At 46.5% G+C, this 22,094-nt stretch overlaps 1 protein-coding gene across 3 annotated transcripts; it reads left to right on the forward strand.

The window, feature by feature from the left end:
• Positions 1-1,355: 1,355 nt before the first annotated feature.
• On the forward strand, positions 1,356-21,544 carry LOC106658399 (tyramine receptor 1). Of its 3 annotated transcripts, none has more exons than XM_014380333.2 (3): positions 1,356-1,459; positions 15,024-16,217; positions 16,285-21,544. In XM_014380333.2, the coding sequence occupies exons 2-3, from the start codon at positions 15,056-15,058 to the stop codon at positions 16,635-16,637; spliced, it is 1,515 nt and encodes a 504-aa protein (XP_014235819.1). In that variant the 5' UTR covers positions 1,356-1,459; positions 15,024-15,055; the 3' UTR covers positions 16,638-21,544. The 3 variants fall into 3 exon arrangements, with proteins under 3 accessions (XP_014235819.1, XP_014235820.1, XP_014235818.1); XM_014380334.2 differs by lacking the exon at positions 1,356-1,459 and adding an exon at positions 3,291-3,392; XM_014380332.2 differs by lacking the exon at positions 1,356-1,459 and having other exon boundaries at positions 14,633-16,217.
• The last annotated feature ends 550 nt before the right edge of the window (positions 21,545-22,094 follow it).

Below are 22,094 nucleotides of genomic sequence, written 5' to 3' on the forward strand. Positions count from 1 at the left end.
TTCTATATATATGCAGGGGGAGAAGCTCTTTATTTCGTCGTATCGGCATGCAAAAATATTGCGCGTCGAGTTTCCAACGTGAGAGATCGATACGTAACACGCGAGCGCGCAGCTCGAATTTTCGACCGAATACCTATATATCCCTGGACGCGCGCACTTGCCCTCCCCCGCGCGAACGATAACTTTTTTATACTCTCTCTCTTTTTTTTTACGTTCATTATTGTTATGATCATTATTGTTACCATAATTTTTTGTACGTGTGCGTGTGTGTGCCACCGAGCATAATTTGCTCGCTTATGAGCGCACGACGATGAGTTGTGCTGCACCGTGTATAGCTGTGGGCGAGCACGCGATCGCCACGCTATAATGTACATCCACGTTTTTACACTGTAAGCGCGCACCACCACCCCTCTTTTTTCGCGTTACACTTTGTTGGTTTTATATATCTATATACTTTTTTTTTTTACATTTTTTGCGCGCAAAATGTGTGCCGCTGCCGTTGTTTGCCGCGCGAGTCGAGTCGAGGGAAAATTACACGCTTGTTAAGGAAATAAACGTCGGCTAATTTTTTCAGCCCTCTCTCTCTCTCTCTCTCTCTTTTAGCCGGGAGGCAAATAAATCGTGCGGAGTAGCGATACACAGGGAGCTTGCGAGCTTGCGAGCGCAACGGTGCAATTTTGCTCCGAAAGCTCGCAGGCTCGTGATACGCCAGTATATTTTAATAAATATATAACGATCTTTCCTAAAATAGTCAAATAGTTAGCGCTTTTAGGAGCTTGTCGTCGTCGTCGTCGTCGTCGTCGCATACAGAGGCACAGGACTCTGTCGAGCTGTCAGGAATTTCTAAAATTAAATCGGCGAGGCGCAGCTCGTGTACGTATATGTATAATAATAATAATATATAATGATAAATAGCTGCGACATTTAAAGCGACGGGGGCGCGCGTGCTGGCATATAACAAATATTATAAAAGGCATAAAGGAATGGTAAAAAAGAGACGACGCGGTGGTTGGATGGAGCCGGGCCGATACTCTCTCTCTGTATGTGCAGCGATTCATATCCTCCTCTCTTTTCCCTCCTCTCTCTCTCTCTTTCTCCATAGTCGATGCTGCTGCTGCTGCTGCGTACTACTACTACTCTACCGTGAGCGCGACTGCACACAGTGTGGTGGCTGCGTGGAGTCTGCGCAGTAGTAGATTTTCGCTCCGGAGCTTCATTTCGTCGCTGCAGCAGCAGCAGCAGCAGCTCCAAGCCTCCTCCACACACCAACGTATGCATTTACTACCACTACAAACTCCCCCGTAGAGAGTGCCAAAGTCACTCGCGCCTCGTCTCTCCTCTCTGCTCGTCTCGCTCGTCAGTGCTCTCGAGGTACGCTGCTAAGCAACATTCGGCTCAGGGGGCTACCATGCCACCGCGCCCTGCTGCTGCTTATCTCAACCACCAGCTACGTGCTCAGGTACTCTCACTCACCGCCACACGTATAGTGCAACATATATAACTATACAGAGACACACTGACACGATATACGGACACACTGATTCGGATAAAGCTCGAACCAAACGCACGGATACAGTGACAAAAAAAATAATAGCAGCTCTCTCTCTTTACTGTATACGTGCAAGCTCGCAAGCTCTCGCATTATCCTTGTCCCACGCATACAAACACACACACACAGACACGTTATATTTTCCTCCTCGGCATATTTTATGTAACTCTCGTCGTTTCGTCGTCGTGGTCGTCGTCGTCGTCGTCGACGGAAGGAGAAAAAGGGAGGGAGGGTGAGGGTTAGAGCACGGGATAGAGGAGGACCGCGCGGGGGGGTTAGGAGGATGCACTGCACGCGATGCGTGATTATCGTGGAGTAGCGAAGAGAAAAAAATGTACACACAGCGACGTATCGAGTGATGGATATTGGCATTATGTTTATCGTGTGCATCGTGCAGTAGTACCAGTGTAATTTTTTTTCATCATCGTCGTCGTCGTCGTCGTCGTCGTCGCGAGTCACAACGAGTGTACACGAGACTCCAAAGAAAAAAGTGCTTTTCCGCAGCTTCACGGTATGCCTCGATTGTGCGTGTGAAACAGTGCACCAACACTATATAACAAGTGTGTGTGTTTACGTTAATGTTGAGTTCTGTGCGCGCTTGAGTGACTGCTGTTCTCAACGACGACAGCGACGGCGGCGGCGGCGGCGGCAGTGCCAAAAGGACAATGACCAGATACGGAATGCACGCACCAACACACACACCCACGAGTTATGTACTACTTATGTACACGGGCACATGATATTCACGTGCGATCGATCTATGCAGAAGCAGCATTAACAGCAGCAGCAGCAACTCGTATAGTGCGCGAATCCATTGTTACTTCCATCATGCGTGTGTACGTGAGTGCATCTCTGCGAGAGTCCGTGTGCTGCACTCGCGGACGTATCCTGCCGCAGCTGCTCCTATATACGTACACGAGATTGGGCGAATGCACCATTACGATAATTATACACGTGTAGTACCAAGTCATCGTCGTCGTCGTCGTCGTCGTCGGTGATGGTGGCTCCGGCGGCAGCGGCCGATATATTCTTACGTGCCATCGATACTCTCTCTATATGTGACCCAGTGACCGATAGACCATAGTACGGAGGTAGAGCTATACCCGACGCGCATCGATGCGGATACCAATGGGGGCTCTCACCATGCGGTGTCTGCGTCCGCTACAGCCGCCGCAGCCTATCGCTGTATATATACGTGTTTCCTGCACCTATATACGATATTATCGATGCGCTTCGTCGAATCGCGATAATTATGACGACGACGACGACGATGGTAAATTATATCAAGCCGGTCCAGAAAGTGTCGACAACCGCGCGCGCGGCTCCCGAGGAATTTATTCGCGCGTTTTATTCGCCCCTTTAATGATATTCAGTGCATAAAAAAAAAAAAAATAATAAAAATAATAAAAGCCTCGCACGGAAAACATAAAAATGAGCTAAACGAAACGAAAAAAAAAGAAAAAACAACGGAGAGAGAGGAAAAAAAAGGAAAACCGGTTATTGATTATTTGCACACACGCGCGCGCCTGCGATGCTGTACGCTTTTACCGTACCACTACTATGCTATAGCATCTCGCGCTCTACGCGGGAATCAGTAGCAGCAGCAGCCGATTTTCCTTTCTCCTCTCTTTTTTTTTCTGTTGCGCGTATAAATATTCATCATGTGTGGCAGTAGCAGCATAGACACAGCAGCAGCAGCAGCAGCAGCGATAGGGTATATTATATAAATAAAGCTCGGCCACCCCGACGACGACGACGACGACGACGACGACGACGAGTAAAGAGGGAAAATCCGTTTGATCATCGGGCCATCGGCAAATCGATTAAGCTTTCTTACTGACACGTATGCATATCTCTCTCTGTGTATACTCGTACGTGTGCATAAATACATAAAACCGTGTATCACATACTGACACACTCAACACGTGTATAGCAGTATATGTGCGCGTGTGTGTGGTTCAGCAAACCGTATAATATTTTCGAATTACGTTCGCTTTGCTGCGCGTTTTCATTCAGTTCGAGAGAGATATAGAGAGAACGCGTGTGTGTGTGCGCAAGCTACAAAGGATACAAGTAGCTGTCAATCGTTCAGTCAGTTTCTCTCTTCGTCTTTTACCCCTCCGCGCACGTCGTGTTTCTCTCTCTCTCACTTTATTTTTTTTTTAAACCTCCTCCTTTCCCTTCTCTCTATGTGTATACCTACTTACTGCTAGCGCATGCATATCTATGAAAACTCTGTCTGACGCTCGCAAAAATGTATGTACGTACGTACGAATAGATCTTTTAAGTTATACAGACATTATCGACATTTCAACTGCTGTTAACTGTCACGAAAAGTAAAAAGAGAGAGAGAGAGAGGGCCAGGCGCAAAAACAAACTCCGGGCGCGCAAAAGCAAACGAATTGATCTACCGCGCGCGGGGAAGGATTCTGATTGAAAAAATTCGAACGATCATCCCGACGAGATTTTCCATCTTGTTTCTTCTTTCCAAGAGAGACTCGCTCTCGCGCGCGCATTTTCGCGTTCGACAGATAATATTGAGCCCCCCCGCACGGCGGGTGCGCGCTAAGCAAAAGAGACTTTTATTGAGAGAGAGTGAAAAATAAATATAGGGTGCCGCAGAGCGAGTACCTAAAGGTTTTAAAAAAACATTGACCCGATTTTCATTGGCTCGAAGCTGATGCGTTGTTTTTTCTCGCTCGCTCTCTCTCTCTCTCTCATCCTCTCGTCTTTTTTATTTCGCGCGAGCGACAGATGTACGAGTGTGTGTGTATGTATGTATATGTGTGCGATAATATAATACACGTATACACACTATCACGGTATGCATATCGTAAAACGCGAGAGCGCACAACGACGACGACGGAGATTTTGAATGACTAAACGAATTTTCCACTGTGCTGGGCGGCAAAGGCTTTATATACACTTGTGTCGCTCGCGTCACGGCGCGTTTGCAAAGTAGCTCGTTGTACAAAATGACAAGAAGAATCGACAATGATTATGGTGCTATTATATAGTCGTGTATATAGGCGTACTGCTCGTATACACCGGAGAAACTTTTTGTGCACGGCAAAGACCGTAACATCCAAATATTTAACTCGATGAGTGCGACTATTTGTCCGGGGGACGTCTCTCTCTCTTCGGCATAAAATTGTTACGAGAAAAGAGAGCATAAAGAAAAAAAAAAGACACGAGCTGGTATGCTACTAGACTGCTGCTTCGAGTGAAAAAGTTCACGGCGCGTTCCCCTTCTGAATGTGTAAACATACAATACATATACACGCACTGCTATACATACGCTATGTGTATCATAAAGAAAAGCTTCAAACTATCTATATACTATACCATACAATATAGATATATATTATGCACGAAGCTCGTAAATAGAGCTTTTAAGCTCTCGCACTCGAAAAGATATTTTCGAGCAAATAAAGAGTAATAGTAGTAGTAGTAGTAGTATCGAGTGAGTGTGTCAGTGTGCCCGCGTCTGCGTCTGTGCATAATATATACACGTATATATAACTTCGCTATGTATAATTCTTGTATTCTGCGCAACGATTCCATTGGGACGTACACAGTCACGCACACACCTACGCTTGTATTTGACTTTCTTCCTGATTTTCTTGCCTGTGTGTGTGTGTGTGTCTGCTGCTAGTATAAGTGCTGCACGCCGAGAAAGAGTGGGTGGGCGGGCGTGTTTGTGAACGCGGCGCGTATAGTACCAGTAGTAGCATAACCCGAGTAAAGGACCCAAGAGGCTTAAATTGAAAATCTTTTTCTCTCTCTCTCGGAGCTTGAAGCATGCCAAAAACCGACGGTCACGCTAGTCTAAACTGCCCGAATGCATTATTTTATCTGCTTCGTGGAATTTCCAGCGTAGTAGCTAAAATTTTCGTCGTCCCGTGCACTTTTCCGAAAATACGATTTTACGGTAAATACATACGACGAGCGTGTAACGTAAAGTTTGTAACAAAAGTATTACAGCCTCGAACGAAAAAAAATCTCTCGCGTATACACGGTCGAACGCAGCTGTGGCGCAACATTTTGATTATACATAGCAGCAAGAAAAATAAGTCGAAAGTTAATTAAATGGATACGCGCGGCGCGGGGGAAACGATTCAACTCGTTCTCTCTCTCTCTCTCTCACGCCTTATCTTCGCGTCGAAATCAAGGAAAAGAAATATAAATTGAATTTTTGCTCGACCAAGTATAATACGATGATGTAATACACACAAAAGAAAAGTATTATTATCCGGGCCCCGAGTCCTACTCCAGTGCTAGGATATAAAACGCGCGCTGGACGACAAAAAAGAACCCCGTAAATACCGAGATTATGTCGCGCGCGACTTTCGCGAGTAGCTGTGCAGCAAAGGTGGAATTCGAGCCGGGCGTTGAAAAGACACGTCGCGAGCAGTATATTTTCCAGCGTCAAAATAGAGAGCGTGTCGACACGTTGAATTTCAAGTGCTATCGCTTTTCTCGAGCAGCGCCAGCTATATAGCTATATACAATAAGTAGAGTCCACTATAAACTGTACTGCTCTGGCACATATGCTCGAGAGATACACTTTATATTATACGACGTATTCTTATGATATATATACTGTATATATACGAGCCGCCGCTTCATAGCTCTACAATTGAATCGTATTCGAGAGCCGCTTCTCCTCGCGCCCCCCGAGTCCAATTAATCTCCTCGGATATATACATATAATGCGATACGTATATAGAAGGCAGTTGGAAAAAATTTAGCAACTTTAAATTGCCTCGGCTCGAAATTCTTCAAAGAGTTCCCTATAATACGGAGGAATATTAATTTTTAATTTTCTCCTCCTTCGTAACCTTCTCCTGCGCGCAGTCTCGAAACAATATCGAACGTTTCCTTTTTTTTTTTATTCTTCTTCGCTCCTACTCCAAACAACGAGAAACTTACCTATACACCCCGTTACGATTTTCTCGCTCATTTTCGCCGTGAATTTTTTTTCTCTTTTTCTTCGCACGAAATTAAGAGTTTCTCGATTTCCGCAGCAGGTGCCTTATCAGAAATTGAGTAGACACATGAGCTGAAGTTTTTTCTTCCCCACCTCGCCTCTCTCTCTCTCTCTTTCTCGGCTCTCTCTTCAATGATCAAAGGATTTTTTTAACGAAGAACGTTTTAGTAGAAAGAAGGCAGCCGGTGCTGGTGCTTTGAAAAAAAAAGGTTGAAAAAACACACACAGAACTCGCCAAACGTGCCGTTTTTCATCTCGCTGCCATCTTTTCGTTAACTAAAGCTCATATATATCTGGTCTCTCTCTCGCTTTCGGAGGGAGAAAAAAAAATTTTTTTTTTTCTTGTCGATTTTACGCAGCATATAACGAGATGAAAAGTTTTCCTTGAGCAGCTAGGCTGACCTAATATTAACTAGGCGGGCCTATATTTATTAGCAGCCTCTCTAAAACCTACACCCATCCACTTTTTTTTAAGTTTCATGAAAACTCGACAATAGCTCGTTCGGGGTATTCAGCCGATATAACGCGGAGATAGAGAGAGAGAAAAAGAAAGAAGTTCCGCGAGATTGCTTTGGATAGTACAGAACGGCAGCATGAGCACCACAGGAGAGCAATCGCTGAAAAAATAAGTTTCATTGTTATATATCGAGCCAACTACACTCACTCGGGGAGCAGCAGCAGCAACTCGCGGTAGAGAGAGAGAGAGAGAGAGAAAATTGAAAGCGACGTCCCTATAAAAAAAAATCTATATTTCACGCGTCGTAAGTATAAAAGCAGCCCACGAGTGCTTGCGACTACACTTATGTATAAGAAAAGACGCGCGCGCGAAGCTGTATAAAGATGTTTTTTTTATGCACCCACGCGCTCGCGCGCGCATCGGTATTTTGGCTCTTGAATCCGCGCGATCTGCATCGAAATGCTATAAAAGTGCGCGGCGCGCGTAAATCTTGGCGCACGCACAGCCAGCCACCACCGCGCGACTAGTGCAGTTTTTATTAGGAAAGTTGCAATGAGATTGCGGTCGTAAATGGAGATTAACGTCCCGTTAATTTTCGTACGCGTCGCGCGCGACGCTATACGTCCGTGTCCGATCGATTCTCGCGCTGCGACGCAGCGGCAGCGACTCTCGCCAAGAAAAAAAAGGGAAAAAAAACCGCAAGTCTGCCGCGTTACGTGCAGGGGGGGTCTATATAGGTATATATCGCGAAGCACGAGCTCGCGACTTTTACACGCCGCTGCTGCAGTGGTGGCAAGTGCAGTACTCGCGCGACGTGTCACTGCAGCAGCAGCAGCAGCACGAGAGGACGAAGAAGAAGCAGAAGAAAAAAACCCTTCCTTTTTTTTCCCAAGTGCTGCACTGCCACCGCCACACTGCTACATTTCCATTTTCCACTACTCCTTTTCTTCTTCCTCCTCCTCCTCCACCTCCTTCGTTTCTTCTTTTTTTTTTTCACGTAAGTTTGCGTACTGCCGCCCACACCGTACATTACAAGATGAAAGTATCAAGAAGCTTAAAAAAAAAGCTCGCAAGTAGATAGGAGTAGAAGGCAGAGAAAAATCTATAATAGCGTCGGAGATATTGATAATAACATTTCGAGACACTGACGACGACGATGTCGACGTCGACGTCGACGAGAAGCGTAGAGGCTGAAGACTCCGCTGCCACTGCTGCCACCGAGAAATATACTCGGTACATAATAAGATCTTGGGGATATATAATTCGACGCTGCAAGACAGGAAAAAGCTCTTGTACAGAAGAAGCTTCTTCTTTCCTTGCGTGGCTGCCTATGTATCTGTATAGCATTAAACTTTTTAACGAACTTGCCGCGACGCATTACTCGCGCTGCTTTCATTCGCAACGTTGAAATAAATTTGCGGCGTCAAAAAATGAAACTTGCACGCGGTCACTCCCTCTTTCAACTCTGTGCCAGCGACAAAATTATATACTTATTATGATATCGCTTAAATTCGCTTGGATAATTATGCGCGCGCGCGCACTAAAACGAGCTGATTGGCAAACAACGTTTTCTTTCCTTTTTTCTCTTGTATTCCGTTGACAATTCGCATACCCCCCCGGTGGCTTGCTTGCTGTCTTTCCCTTCTCTCTCTCTTCTACGTCGTTAATGCGATTTCGAAATAATGTTGACGCACATCTCGAATAGGCAAATATTCTTAATTAATGTTTGCCATTTTCCTAAAATCATCCATCGCTATAGCGGTATATGTACCTGCACCGCTGTGTACAAAAGTAACTCTCTACGTGCGCAAGTAGCGTAGCCGGCCCCCGTGTGCACCACCACTATTAACGACGACAACGACGAGCAATAGCAGTAGCAGCAGTAGTAGTGGTGTAGCTTTGTTGACTAATTAGCGGCGGAATTAGAGATTTCGACCTCGACGACTCGGGGACTCGGCAAACTCTCGGGGTGGCCTAGAGAGCAAGTGCGAAAATTTGATCGAGCGAAATTTGATATTCAGCCGCGAGAGTCTTTTCGTTCTTATATTATATCGAGGCACGAGCTGGCAAAGGAGCTACGACGACGATTTGAATTTTCATGATATCTATTTGACGACAATCCGATATAGCCTTTTTCTCTCGCTTTTTTTTTTCTGTTTAAAATCGTCGTGTCCTCGTGACGTTTTATCTCGAACAAAAAAAAAAGGCCTATATATAAGTCATTTTATACGTATAGATCTATACATTATGCAGCAGCAGCAGCAGCAGCTGCATTGTGTAGGAGCAAAACAAAAAAAATAATGGTCGCCAGTTAAAATTAGTTTACTCTCAGGCCAAAAGTACAATAAAGAGCGTCCCGACTGCGGAGCTCTAGCTATATAGCTACATAGCGTAGGCAGGCAGGCAGTGCCCCAAAAAGGGAAAAGATCTATCTATGCCAATGATGAAAGTGAACCGCACACGTACACATTTGCACGCTCGCGTTGCTGCCAGTATAGAGACGCACGCACAAAGCCCAGAATCGTTGGCACATCTCATCTCAGAAATTAATCCTGCCAAAGAACGTTGTAAAAGCTCTACTCAATGGCCAACAACAACAAAAAAAAAAGCCCAAAAAAAGCAGCAGCAGCAGCTCGGCCGATGATCCATACGTATATATAGTCGCTGCTGCAAGCTCGAGGCCTTTGTGCGTCGTTCGTACACGTGCCAGCCGCGGCGTTGTTAAAGTTATTCGAGAGTGTAGAGAATCCAAAGTACACACACACGCATACATAGGCGGACGAAGGAACGAGAAAGGATTATCGGCATAAACAATTATTAGAATCGAGCGGACACGCGTATATACGTATGTGAGGAATTTCGTTAGTGCGACGCGGGGGCAAGAAGGAGAGCTCTACCGAGTGCTCCGCAGCTCGCTTTGTGCCGAACTCGGCGCGCAGGGAGCTGAGCTTTAACGACGCATATCGGACCTCCAGAATATATACAGATATATAATACCCATGTATTAAAACGCTTTAAAACGAGGAGGAATTGCAGAGAGATATGGACCAGCACTCGTATAAGCTCGCGCGCGCGCGGATAGATAGAGAGCAGTGGCAGCGTTTAAATTCATCTTTCCGCAAACGAATCGCCACAGAGGAGAGAGAGAGAGAGAGAAAGCTCACGAGCTTTATCGATCAATCCCAAATCCGGACGAAGGGGGGCCGCCGCCGATCGATCCCATCCCCCCGCCCGAAGAAGGGAACGATCGTCGTTTCTCTCTTCGCAAGTTGGCGTATTAATTAAAAAGTACTCTCTACGGTGCGGCGTAGCTCGACTCGTGTAAAACTACGCGATAGCGACGCTCGCGTTAAATTCAGAGATTCAGTGCTGCTGCTGATGGTGGTAGTGGTACATACTAGTTGCGTAGCGCTTTGAACCAGTAGCTAGTGGTGTAGCTCTACACGCCTGCGCGTTTTGTGCGCGCTTGTAATAAAGGGCCAGGAAAACACGTATGTAATATAGCCCGAGATCGAGAGCGAGAGAGAGAGAGAGTAAAGCCTCCCGGCAAATTGCATCATCCTGGGGCGCATGTTAAAACTCGGGCAGAATACACACGCATCGAGCTTATATTATAGCGCGCCGCGGATACATTTCAAATGTAAAACTTTGTATATGTTTTGGGCTTATAATATCGGGTGTATAGCCTCATCATATACGTAGATATACGCACTCGTGCGCCTATAAACCCGCTGCAAACCTCGCTATAATATAGCTTGCGAGCTTTGTGATACCGACTATACGAGTACTGCTGTTGCAACACGAAGCTAGCTGCGTATACTCGGCGCGGCGCGCGAGCAATTAAATTTTCGACCTATATATGTAAAGCCCGCGCGCCGCGGTGAAGCTTCATTTACGCGCGCCAAATGTTTAATAATTAAATGTAACTTTATGGTACTTTGACGCGCGACTACACCGCCGCCACCACCGCCGATCCCTGAGCTTGTATACATATATAATAGTACCGTGTAGGTATACGAGCCAGCCTCGCGGTGGTGGCAGCTCGACTGACTGACCTACACACAGGGTGCGCGCGAAAAGAGCAGCAGCCGAAAGAGCTTGTGCGAGCCCCCGAGTAATGTATGTAAATTTTTAAAAGCTCGCCGAGAATGCGAGCTGCTACTGCATATATATACGTGTGTGTGTGTGTATATATAACGCCGTGAAATTCGTACCGTAAAATGACTGACTAACGAGGCGCAACAAAAAACGTGATACATAATATAAATATGTCCTCTCTCGCTCCCTTTTATCATTATTATTATTATTTTTTTTTTTTATCATATCCTCTTTTCGCCGAGCTCTCTCTCTCTCTCTCACTGCTACTGGTTACTCGTGCTACTACCGATGCTCTTTTTCGTGAAATATACCGTTGAGTAAAATAAAAGAGCAGCTGAAAAGAGAGAGAGAGAGAGAGAGAGATCGATAAAAGGCGCGTTCGAGCGACGACGACGACGACGAGCCGCGCAAAAATAATGGAAAAATATAATGCCCAGCTGTGTGGAGCGATATATGTACTCTTTGCCGCTGCTGCTGCTGCTCCTGCCTTTTTTACTGCTACGCTCGATTTAATGGAATTTACGTGTAACGTCTACACACGTACACGGCGGCGGCGGCACAAAGCCTATATATAGAGGGTCAACGTACACCTAAGTACTCGGCCCCCGTGTGCAGCAAAGGAGAGCTGCTACCAAGCCGGTGTATCGACGACGATAAAAAATAAGAAAAAAAAATAAAATAAAAGTCGTCCTCGAGCTTGCGAGAGCTTCGGCAGCTCTTCTTCGTCGTCGTCTATGCCCTTTTCGCGCGCCGAACGTATACGACGTACTGTACTCTCACGTACGCTCGCAAATATATTATGGATAAATTTGCTTTTTATGAATAAAAGGGTAGTCCGATGTGTACACTGTACACGACGACGACGACTACACACGCACGCTCTGTGTATAGGACGACTCGAAATGCATTTGTAACGATGTCTTCGCGCTCCGGGGGTTTAGTACATGTAGTACATCGAGCAAGTAGTAATAGAGTATAGATAGAGAGATAGCTTTCGGACTGTCGCCGAGCGCGCGCCAGTTGAAACTCGTTTGCTGCTGCTGCTGCTGCTGCGGCGGCAGTTGGCTCGTTCTCGCGTATGCCCAACGGGATAAAATCCCGTACGTAATGGATAGATATATTTGCGACTGCGTATATACATATCATATCTCCCGATCGCAGAATCTCGATATTCCTCAAACTCCAAAACTTTCCTCTTCGCGACGACGACGACGGCAATTTCTCCTGCCACCAGAGAGAGATAGAGGCGCCATTAATTTTTTTTTGTTCTTACTTACTTCTAATCTGATTATTGACAATTTCGCGCTGCGAGTCGCGAGATTCTCCCCAGCTCTTATATACACTCTATTATTCGTGAAATATTACGGAGCGTCGAGATCTTTCGCGCACGTCGACGAAAAGAGACTATTAGTCGAACAATTTTCGTCAAAAACGGGAACAAACACACACATTTCGGATGTAATAAAGCCGACTGGCTGGAAAAAAAGTTTTCACGCGCGCGCTCGCTCGAGGCAATAAAACGAGCTTACCAGCTTCGTTCATAAGACGCGAGATGCGCCCCCAAGATGCTCTCTCTCTCTCTACGTAAAAGCTCGAAGAAAGAAAAAACGACGAACTTGGCTTGTTTTTCGGAGTAAAGTGGTAGTAATAAAGCAAAAAGGTACGATGATATAACTACGGAGCTGTGGCACGAAATTATATCGAAGCTCGCATGTATACGTGTCCTCGCGTAACCGATACGCGCGTGATGTGCTCGTGTGCGTTCGCGTCCCAAGTGATCGGGATCAAGCTTTGATCGGGCCAACTCCGCTGCTGCTGCTGCTGCTGCTGCTGCTGGACTGGCTGTGGGCGTCAGCTCTTTATGTAACGATCGTACCTACTAACTGCTGCTGCTGCTAGTAGCTCGATCGCGTTCGAATAAATTAGACACGAGCGTAGGAAGAGAGAGAGAGAGAGAATCTCTTTTATAAATAAAATACGACGTAATGCAGACGTTCTTTTTCTCTCTCTCTCTCGCTCTTGGGCGAAATTTAATATACAACGGAGAGGAGCACGCCGGAGCGTCGGGCGCTGCTGGCTGCATAGCTGCTGCTCTACTCCTAGCTGTAAGCGGATCAAGCGATTAAGAAAGCAGGAACAAAGCTGCTGCTGCTGCTGCTGCCGCCGCTTGTGCTACTCCAATAGCAACGAGTTCAGTAGAAGATTCCCTCCTCTTACAAGAAACACCTTTTACCGTCGGATATCTTGCTCCGACTTTGTCGCTTCTTGGCGGAGTGAGAGAGCTTGTAACAATTCCATTGCTCGATCGACTGCTGCTGTGCTCTTTGCTGAATCGGGCCCCGGGCAGTATATATATATGTGCAGCAAACACACACATGGAGAATTGCCGCACGACGATTTTCATTTCTATATATCGGAGTTTATCCTCGTGGCGCGCCGCAATACGTTGACTGCGAGCTCGAGCGAGTTTCAATATTGCACGCGCCTATATACGTATTATTAATATATATATCTGTGTCGCTGCTGCGAACACAACCCACACGACGACGCCGACGACGACACGATATTTATACATATTTTTATACACACACGCATACACAATCACGAGATATACACGTATGCATATCCGTTTTATATATATAGAGAGAGAAAATAGCTGCTGTCTGTACACACAGTAGCTGCTATAACGTGTATATTTACATGTTTTCAGTGTGTCTGTTGTGTATACGTTGATGCTGCCTCTCTGGCTCAGGCTCGCTCGCTGCCGCTGAGACTGGCTTTTTGTGTGTTTTTAATTAAAATGTAAAATAGTCTTCGTTCGTTCGTTCGTTCGCGCGCGCGCGAGCGTGGGGATGTNGGGGGGGGGGGGGGGGGGGGGGTAGATTGTCGCGAAGGCACAAACTGTGGCAGTACCTCGCGCGTATCCTATAATACGTTCGCATCCTCGAGTCGTCGTCGTAGCTCGCGACAATTATTTTTTCCCCGGCCATCGTGGTATACGATATACGCAAATACACACGACTGAGAAAACAACGAGAACGACGCCGAGCTGCGGTGTGGCAATAATATACAGCCTCGCGCTATAACCAACCGATATAGAGAGAGAGAGAGAGAGAGAGAGATTTGGAATCAATTGTTGGCCGTTTTCCGTGACGATGCGCGCGCTCGAGATAATTATAAATAAAGATACATATACGAGTGCTCCGAGTGGCCTTATATACACTTGCTATATAATAATAATATTCGTACTATACGTAGGTGCGCGCGTACGTGTTTAGAGAGTAATTTTATCAGTGCCTCGGCGCGCTTCATATATTTCGAGTGCAGCAGCAGCAGCGGCTTTGCTTCGGTAAATGCACATCGTGTACACATGTGTGTGTGTATGCATATGTGCGCACCTCGAGAGTTTACGTACGCGTATGTGCATGTATGGGTTTTGGCGAGAGAATCAAGCTGACGCGGCGTGTGGCGCACAGTTCGGGGGGGTCGGGGATGAAGTTGTAGCAGCAGCAACGGGCGGATAATTAGAAGAGGAAATTGTAGCGGTAATTTTCGAGCCTAGTCTTCGTCGTCGTCGTCGAACGACATCCTATATAGTGTAGTATATAGTAGTACTATGTCCTCTTCGTGCATTCGGATTTCGTAGCCAAAGGCGCGCGTGGACAAGGCAAAAACCTTTTTGGCGACGTGGAGAGATAGAGCTTGCGCAAGCAGTACACGACGACTAACACACACACATACACCAAACAGCCAAGGCCTTGACGCGTGCATTTGTCAAAGGTATTAGACGAGATCCGCTTAGGCGTTTAGGCGTCCTTGGCTCTCGCGCGAACATTTTTCAAGTGGTCTAGGGGATGATGATTTTTCAATGTCAGCGCCTCCTCCTCATGCTCACGTGTTGCGTTGTCTTTCTGTTCTCGTTTTCGCAGATGACTCGGCGACTGGCTGGCGGGAGGCGAGGATGAGCTCGAGCGGAGGCGGCGGCGGCAAAGGTGGCAGCGCGACAGCAGCATCAGCAGCTGGAACGGCAGCAACGGCAGTTGCAGTGGCAGTCACGGCATTGGCAGCGGCGGCAGCCGCGGAGGCAGTCGCGGTCGTCTCGTCGATGACGACTAGCACCAATAGCGTCACCACCTTGAGCGGATACGGAGTCGACGGAGATGGTGGAGACGAGAGCAGCTGCCAGGGCGGCGACGTCGACGTCGGCTCGACGCTGCCGCTGTGGGAGGCCGCCCTGGCCACCCTCGTGCTCGGCTTCCTGATCATCGCCACCATTCTCGGCAACATCCTCGTGATACTGTCGGTGTTCACGTATCGGCCGCTGCGCATCGTCCAGAACTTCTTCATCGTGTCGCTGGCCGTCGCCGATCTGGCCGTCGCCCTCCTCGTCATGCCCTTCAACGTGGCCTATCTCATATTCGGCCAGTGGATCTTCGGCATACACATGTGCAAGATGTGGCTGACCTGCGACGTTCTGTGCTGCACCGCCAGCATTCTCAATCTGTGCGCGATCGCCCTCGATCGTTACTGGGCCATCACCGATCCGATCAATTACGCCCAGAAGCGCACGCTGAATCGCGTGCTGGGGACGATAGCGGGGGTCTGGCTGCTGTCGGGCATCATCAGCTCGCCGCCGCTGGCCGGCTGGAACGACTGGCCCGAGCAGCTGGATCCGGGCACCCCGTGCCAGCTGACCCGTCGCAAGGGCTACGTCGTCTACTCGGCCCTGGGCTCGTTCTTCGTGCCACTGCTCATCATGAGCCTGGTGTATCTGGAGATATTCCTGGCGACGAGGCGTCGACTGCGCGAGCGTGCCAAGCAGAGCCGCCTCGGGGTCATGGGCAGCGGCGACAAGTCGGCGGGGGCTCAGGCCCGTCAGAAGGCACCCGTCCCCGCCGCGGCGGGTGGTACGGTCGGAGGTGGCGCCGATCCCGACGACATCGACGAGTCCGTGAGCTCCGAGACGAATCACAACGACGCGAGCTCGCACAGGCAGCTGCAGCACAAGCCGTCGTCGCGGCTCCAGGCCAAGGCCTCGCTGGTCGACGACGACGACGACGATGACGACGACGACGACGACGAGGCCACGACCAACATCGGCACGACGCCGCCCAAAGCCTCGGGTACGTATATCCCGAACACACAAAATCTTTTAAAGGCATATAATATAAAAAATGACGTTGGTCACAGGAGGCAGCAGTTCGGGCTCGGGCGGGCACACTCGGCGGGGCGGTCCCGGCACCGCAGCCACCGGCTCGACCGTCTACCAGTTCATCGAGGAGCGCCAGCGCATCTCGCTGTCGAAGGAGCGCCGGGCGGCGCGCACCCTCGGCGTCATCATGGGCGTGTTCGTCGTCTGCTGGCTGCCCTTCTTCCTCATGTACGTCATTCTGCCGTTCTGCTCGTCGTGCTGCCCGTCGGAGCGCCTCGTCTACTTCATCACCTGGCTCGGCTACATCAACAGCGCCCTCAATCCCCTCATCTACACCATCTTCAATCTGGACTATCGTCGGGCCTTCCGCAGGCTGCTTCACTTGCGTTAAGTAGTAGTGAATATGAACATACATACTTTTCTAATCGCGAGTGAGCCGAAACGAGCTACAATTTTAATACATATAACACACCTGCATAAACACACACACACACACATACGTACGACGATCGAGAGATGCTCTTGTTTTTTATCCTGCGAGGCATTCGTCCAGTAGAGGCAGCAAAAACGCCACCGGTTACCAATTAGAGCCAAGCCCCCCTCATTAAAGATGAGTGAAAATATTTACAATAGCTACTTATAAAGAGGAAAAAAAAACAAAATAGATAGTACAAAGGAAAGCGAGTATTTTAAGATGAAATCAGTAATACGGGAGATCGAGAAATTCCGCTAAAGTTGGAAAAATAACGAGAGAAAAAATGCAAATACCTGAAAAGTAAAGAAATTAAAAATACTTTGATAATTGTAAAAAAATAACAATCAATGAAATATGATAATTGGGCACGATCGGAAAACTCGAACGATTTCAAAGAATCCTCGATTCGAATTGGCTCCCCCGCACGTATAATCAGTCATTAATTTCGAGCGCGAAGACTGCGCAATTTTTTACCACCCGGAGTCTGTCTGTGTGGACAAAGATCGAGAGCTTTGATTGGGGATACTTGCGTTTTATCGCTAATCCGAGTCCACTGTAACGGCAAAAAAGGAACCGAATGGTAATGTCGCTGCGGAGAGCTCAGAGATGTTAACGTCGATGAGAATCGGCGATGGGACTTTTGACTTTTTGGAAATTCTCCACTTTGGACAAGGCAAGTTTTTACGCTCACGGCTGCGGTAAAAAGGTACGTGGAAGAAAAGAAGAGAAAGATTTATCGAACGCACGGTTAGCTATATACAGAGTACGTAGTGTTTTTGAAAAGAAGAGAGCGAAGGAGAAGGAAGGAGTGTGTAGCTGTTGCACGCGGACCTCGATAATTGCCATCACTCGACCTACTTTGCACGATTGCCGAGGCGGTGGCGGCGGCGGCCGTGATCAAGATGAATCCTGAGACAGATATACTGAAAATCGCATACGCAGACACACACATACAACTCAATTATAACAATGTGTCAGAGCCCGGTCCGATACATAATTATTTTCCTCGGGACGTACGTGCAGTTGAGCTGCGAGAGAGGAGCAAAATCGACCAAATCAGCTCTCCCTATCTCACTGCGGGTCGCACGAGTTAATTATGTCGGGCACCAGGACGTAGTGGAAGCTCCAGGATATATACACGTATAGCAACATCGAGGCGTTATACGAATGTCATTGGCTCGATTGCTCGACGTGGATACACTGCAGCAGCGGCAACGAAGAGACGAAAGAGCTGCTGCTAAGGTATATATAGCTGCTGCTGCTGCAGCACCGAATGACAAAGTGATTAATCGCGAGCAGCCAGGCTAGTGGTGTGAGACTTGGCCAAAGTTCACCAAGTGAGAGAGAGACAGATCCCCGCAGCTTACACGCATACCTTGGAATACAACTTTGCTCTCGCGCGCATCGATCTTTGGAGTATATATATAGCTGCGCGCACACACACGTACGTGGGGGATATATGGAGCCGACGATCGCACATCCGTCCGAGCTCCGACGATGCCGGCTTGAAGCGGTGCGGTGCGGCGCGACGCGCGTATGTGCGATATACGAGTCTGGGCAAACAGGAAGCCAACGAGGAGACAATGGGTACCTACTGCTAGGAATGCAGTCGAGCAGCGGCTTCTGCGATGCACAATCGCATAAGATGAAGAAGAAGAAGAAGACGACGAAGACGACGACGTAGATGAGATGAAAAAAGAACGAGTACGCGGCCGTGGGCAGCCAGACCGCATCGAGCTCGACGACTTCTTCTTTTTATTTTTTGTCGGACTCTCGCGGCTTGACTAGTTCAAAGCTCTCTCGGCCTAGCCAGGCGCGCATTGTCGACTCGACTCAACGACGATATCATGCTAATGCGCGACGGAGCTGCTGCTGCTGCTCGTGCTTTTTCTGGGACGACGGAGACGCGATCACACGCCAGCTGCCCCGAGCCGAGTCGAGCCATTGTCGTAGTTGCTCGGAGCATGCAAGTTTCGTCGACGTTGTCCTATGTGCAGCAGCAGCCACAGAGAATAAGAATAACAACTTTGTTGGCCGCAAGCTCGGGCGAGCTCGGAGCAACGTCAGCCGTGTATACGCTGCCCCTATATAGCCCCGTGGACCATTGTGTTGTGTTCCTCTACACGTTATACACACACACACAGTAACTTCTACGCAGCAGAACTGGACGCGTCACCCGGAGCCGGAGATCGTTATTTCGACCAGCTGAGGCAGCTGTGTGCGCGAGACTTCGAGGTATATATAAACGAATAACGACGTTGCAGATCGAGTGCAAGCCGTCGATCGAGCACACGCGTGTAATAAACTTGGACGAATGAGATCGACGTTCGATATGTATACAATAGAGAAACCAATCTAGCTATATATGTACGCTCAAATTCCCATTGCGATCGTACTCGATTTTCGACGTTCACACTCAATTTTTTTTTGAAGGGGGCTACCACCGAGAGAGCGTGTAAATTATTACACGCGGCAAGAGGATGAGAAACTCAAGAGCAAGAGCATACGTTAAATTATATCGACGCGAACGTAGCATCCTCGAGGCGAGGAGTACGACGAAGAGATACAGAACACACATAAATATTATATCGTTATAAGAGAAAAATAAAAACAGGTTGTGCATCGCGAGTATATGGGCGTGTGCGAGGAAAAGAGAGGAAAAAGAAAACTGCGTATAAATAAATAAATTACGAATCGCTCATCGCAAAATGTTACTTAACGGTTGTGAGTAGTTATTACGTATAGATTGTATAATGAAAAATATAGTTATATTATATACACGTGTGTGTGTAATACATATGCCATTAAAAAAAAATTATATGAATATAATTGATAATCACGGAAACCATAGAATCGAAAGAAAAATATATAACGATCCGGCTTCGTGCAAGCTCGCTAATGTAATTTCGTAGGATGGGTGTATTCGCGGAGCTTTGAGAAAAAAAAATTACTCTCTTTTTCTTTTTCTTTTTTTTTGTATAAATGGTATATAAATGGTTAAAAGGGGAAAAAAGAGCTACCGAAATAAATTGATCTCGTACAAAGAAGCGCGCCTCGTTGCAGAGAAATTAATTCGCGATCTCTCTAGATTTCAAAAGGTCATTGGATCTCGCTCTCGAGAGTGCAGCCGGGGCTTCGCGATATACACCCAGCCTACTGTGCACCAAAAGGCCCTTCAAGATCGACGGCGAACTCAAACGAATGAATGAATAATCAGGAGAGGGCGAGAAGCTGCTTGGGGTTGTTGTAATTGGGAACGAATTATACCCAATTACCGATGTTGCGAGTGTACGATTTTCAACACCCTCGTACTATTTGTCTCTGTCGGCACGCACGCCAATAAATGCTGAGTGTGGAGCAGCAGCGCGTCGAACAATTGTAATTCCATTATAAGCAATAACGAACTTTTTTGTACCGACTCTAAGCGATAATAATTACGAAGAACTAAAAAAAAAAAAGATAAAAATAGAAAAAATAGTCGATTAACGCCAACGTGTAACTTGCGCTTCGAACCAACTGCAATTATTCGAGACTGTTTTTCCTCGCTCAAAACCGAGACGACGAAGAGCGAAAGAGAGCCCGAGACGAAAAATAAAAAGTACAAGATGGAATACACACGCGGAGAAAATTTTTCATTTCTGGGATTATAACAATACACCCTTCGCCGTGCTTCGATGGATGCTACCGGATCAAGTTATTTAATTATCATCGTGCCAGCAGAGTGTGCAGCGAAACGCCACGAGCAGAGAAAGACATTGAAACAAAAACAACGGAAGAATTAAGCATTACAGCCACCCGTGTACGCGCGACGTCAAAAGAACAACTGTCACGAGCAACAACAACAAAAAAAATAATGTATTTTAAATATATAGCCAGTTCAACAAAAACATACGGACAGACGAAGATGCGATCGAAAAATGCGAGAGATGAAAAATTATACACAAATATTATATGAAAAAAAAAAAATAACAAACAGAAGGATAAGTAAATTGATTATATGAATATAAATAATATATATATTATATAATATATATTAATCGTTCGACCAGAATAGTCGGAGCACTTTCTTTAATAAGGTTGTGATAAGGTTGTGAAAAACTTTCGTAGCCGTGCTTCGAAAAGTGAACACAAGAATTTTTAAAAAAAATGAATTTAAAATAATTATATAAAATATAATTATAAGATTTAAAACAGAAAAAGAAAACCGACAAAATAACAAATTCACTGAGTGAGCATTTAACTTGTAAGTTGTATTAACAAAACAAATATTTACTGTAAATTATTACGTTATTATTATTATATAAATTATATATAAAAAATATTTGAATATATTGCAGTCCAAAAGCGTTGTGAGAGATTCTGTCCGAGCATATTGAGAAAAACAAATAAGAGTCTAATTCGTTACATAATTATATTATGATGAAACCCTTTACGAGTGAGATAATATAAAAACAGAAAATAAAAGTTATATCGCGTTTACAATGTTACCTATGGTTTATTGCGAGTGAATCGACTCCCGGAGAACAATTTTTTTGATTCGATTCTCGCTCGTCGAGTGCGGATGATCGTATTGAAGGTACAATTATATAAATATATACGTGGGCAGAGACACGACACAAACACACAACACACAGTCACGTTCGTTATATTCTTATGAAAACACAATTGCGAAAAGCTTCGAGCTTAGCGCGAGGCGCGCGAATACAACAGCAGCTGCGAAATATCCTGCGACGCGAGTAGGGCAGTGGTAGTTATACATCACCCGCACAGTAGTACCTCCCTCGGCGCGAGTCGCGCGTTAAGGAGAGAAAAGTAAAAAAAAAGCACAAAAGAAGCGACGTGCGCCTACGAGAGCTCGGCTATACGCGCGGCATTAATTTAAAGACAAAAATGATTTACGCGTTACTCCAGGATTTTTTAAAGTATATATAATAATATGAATTGTACATACGAGATTGTCGAGAAAAAAGAAAGAAAACGTTGAATTTAAAGAGATATATTATAACGATATTAATTTTACGAACGATTCGTTGCAGGGGAGACTCGGGCAGAAATCTCGAAAGCTCGAGATGCGCAGCTCAAAACTATTGATATAGATGTAAATCTTTGGCCAGTACATACATATACATTCAAACACACACGATACACACTTGACGGGGCACAGAAAAAAAGAAACATCGTTAGAGCGTAGTAAGCGACGTACTCGATATAATCCACATTCGCGCGGATGTAAAGGGAAAAATCGTAAAAGTTTCCAAGCTATTTTGCGGTCGAAAAAAAACTTTTGGTCGAGTAGCGGCAGCGGCTGAATTATTAGTTCGTATATGTATACGCGGGGGGGTGTTGGGGGGCGACGGCGATGTCGACGTGAAT

The sequence above is a fragment of the Trichogramma pretiosum genome, unplaced genomic scaffold (assembly GCF_000599845.2).
Source record: "Trichogramma pretiosum strain Unisexual culture from Peru unplaced genomic scaffold, Tpre_2.0 scaffold111, whole genome shotgun sequence".
Classification (NCBI taxonomy): domain Eukaryota; kingdom Metazoa; phylum Arthropoda; class Insecta; order Hymenoptera; family Trichogrammatidae; genus Trichogramma; species Trichogramma pretiosum.

Coding starts and splice junctions, on each gene's coding strand:
- LOC106658399 (XM_014380332.2), top strand. CDS start 14,963: ATGTCAGCGCCTCCTCCTCATGCTCACGTGTTGCGTTGTCTTTCTGTT. Junction 16,218..16,284: donor GACGCCGCCCAAAGCCTCGG/GTACGTATATCC, acceptor CGTTGGTCACAG/GAGGCAGCAGTTCGGGCTCG.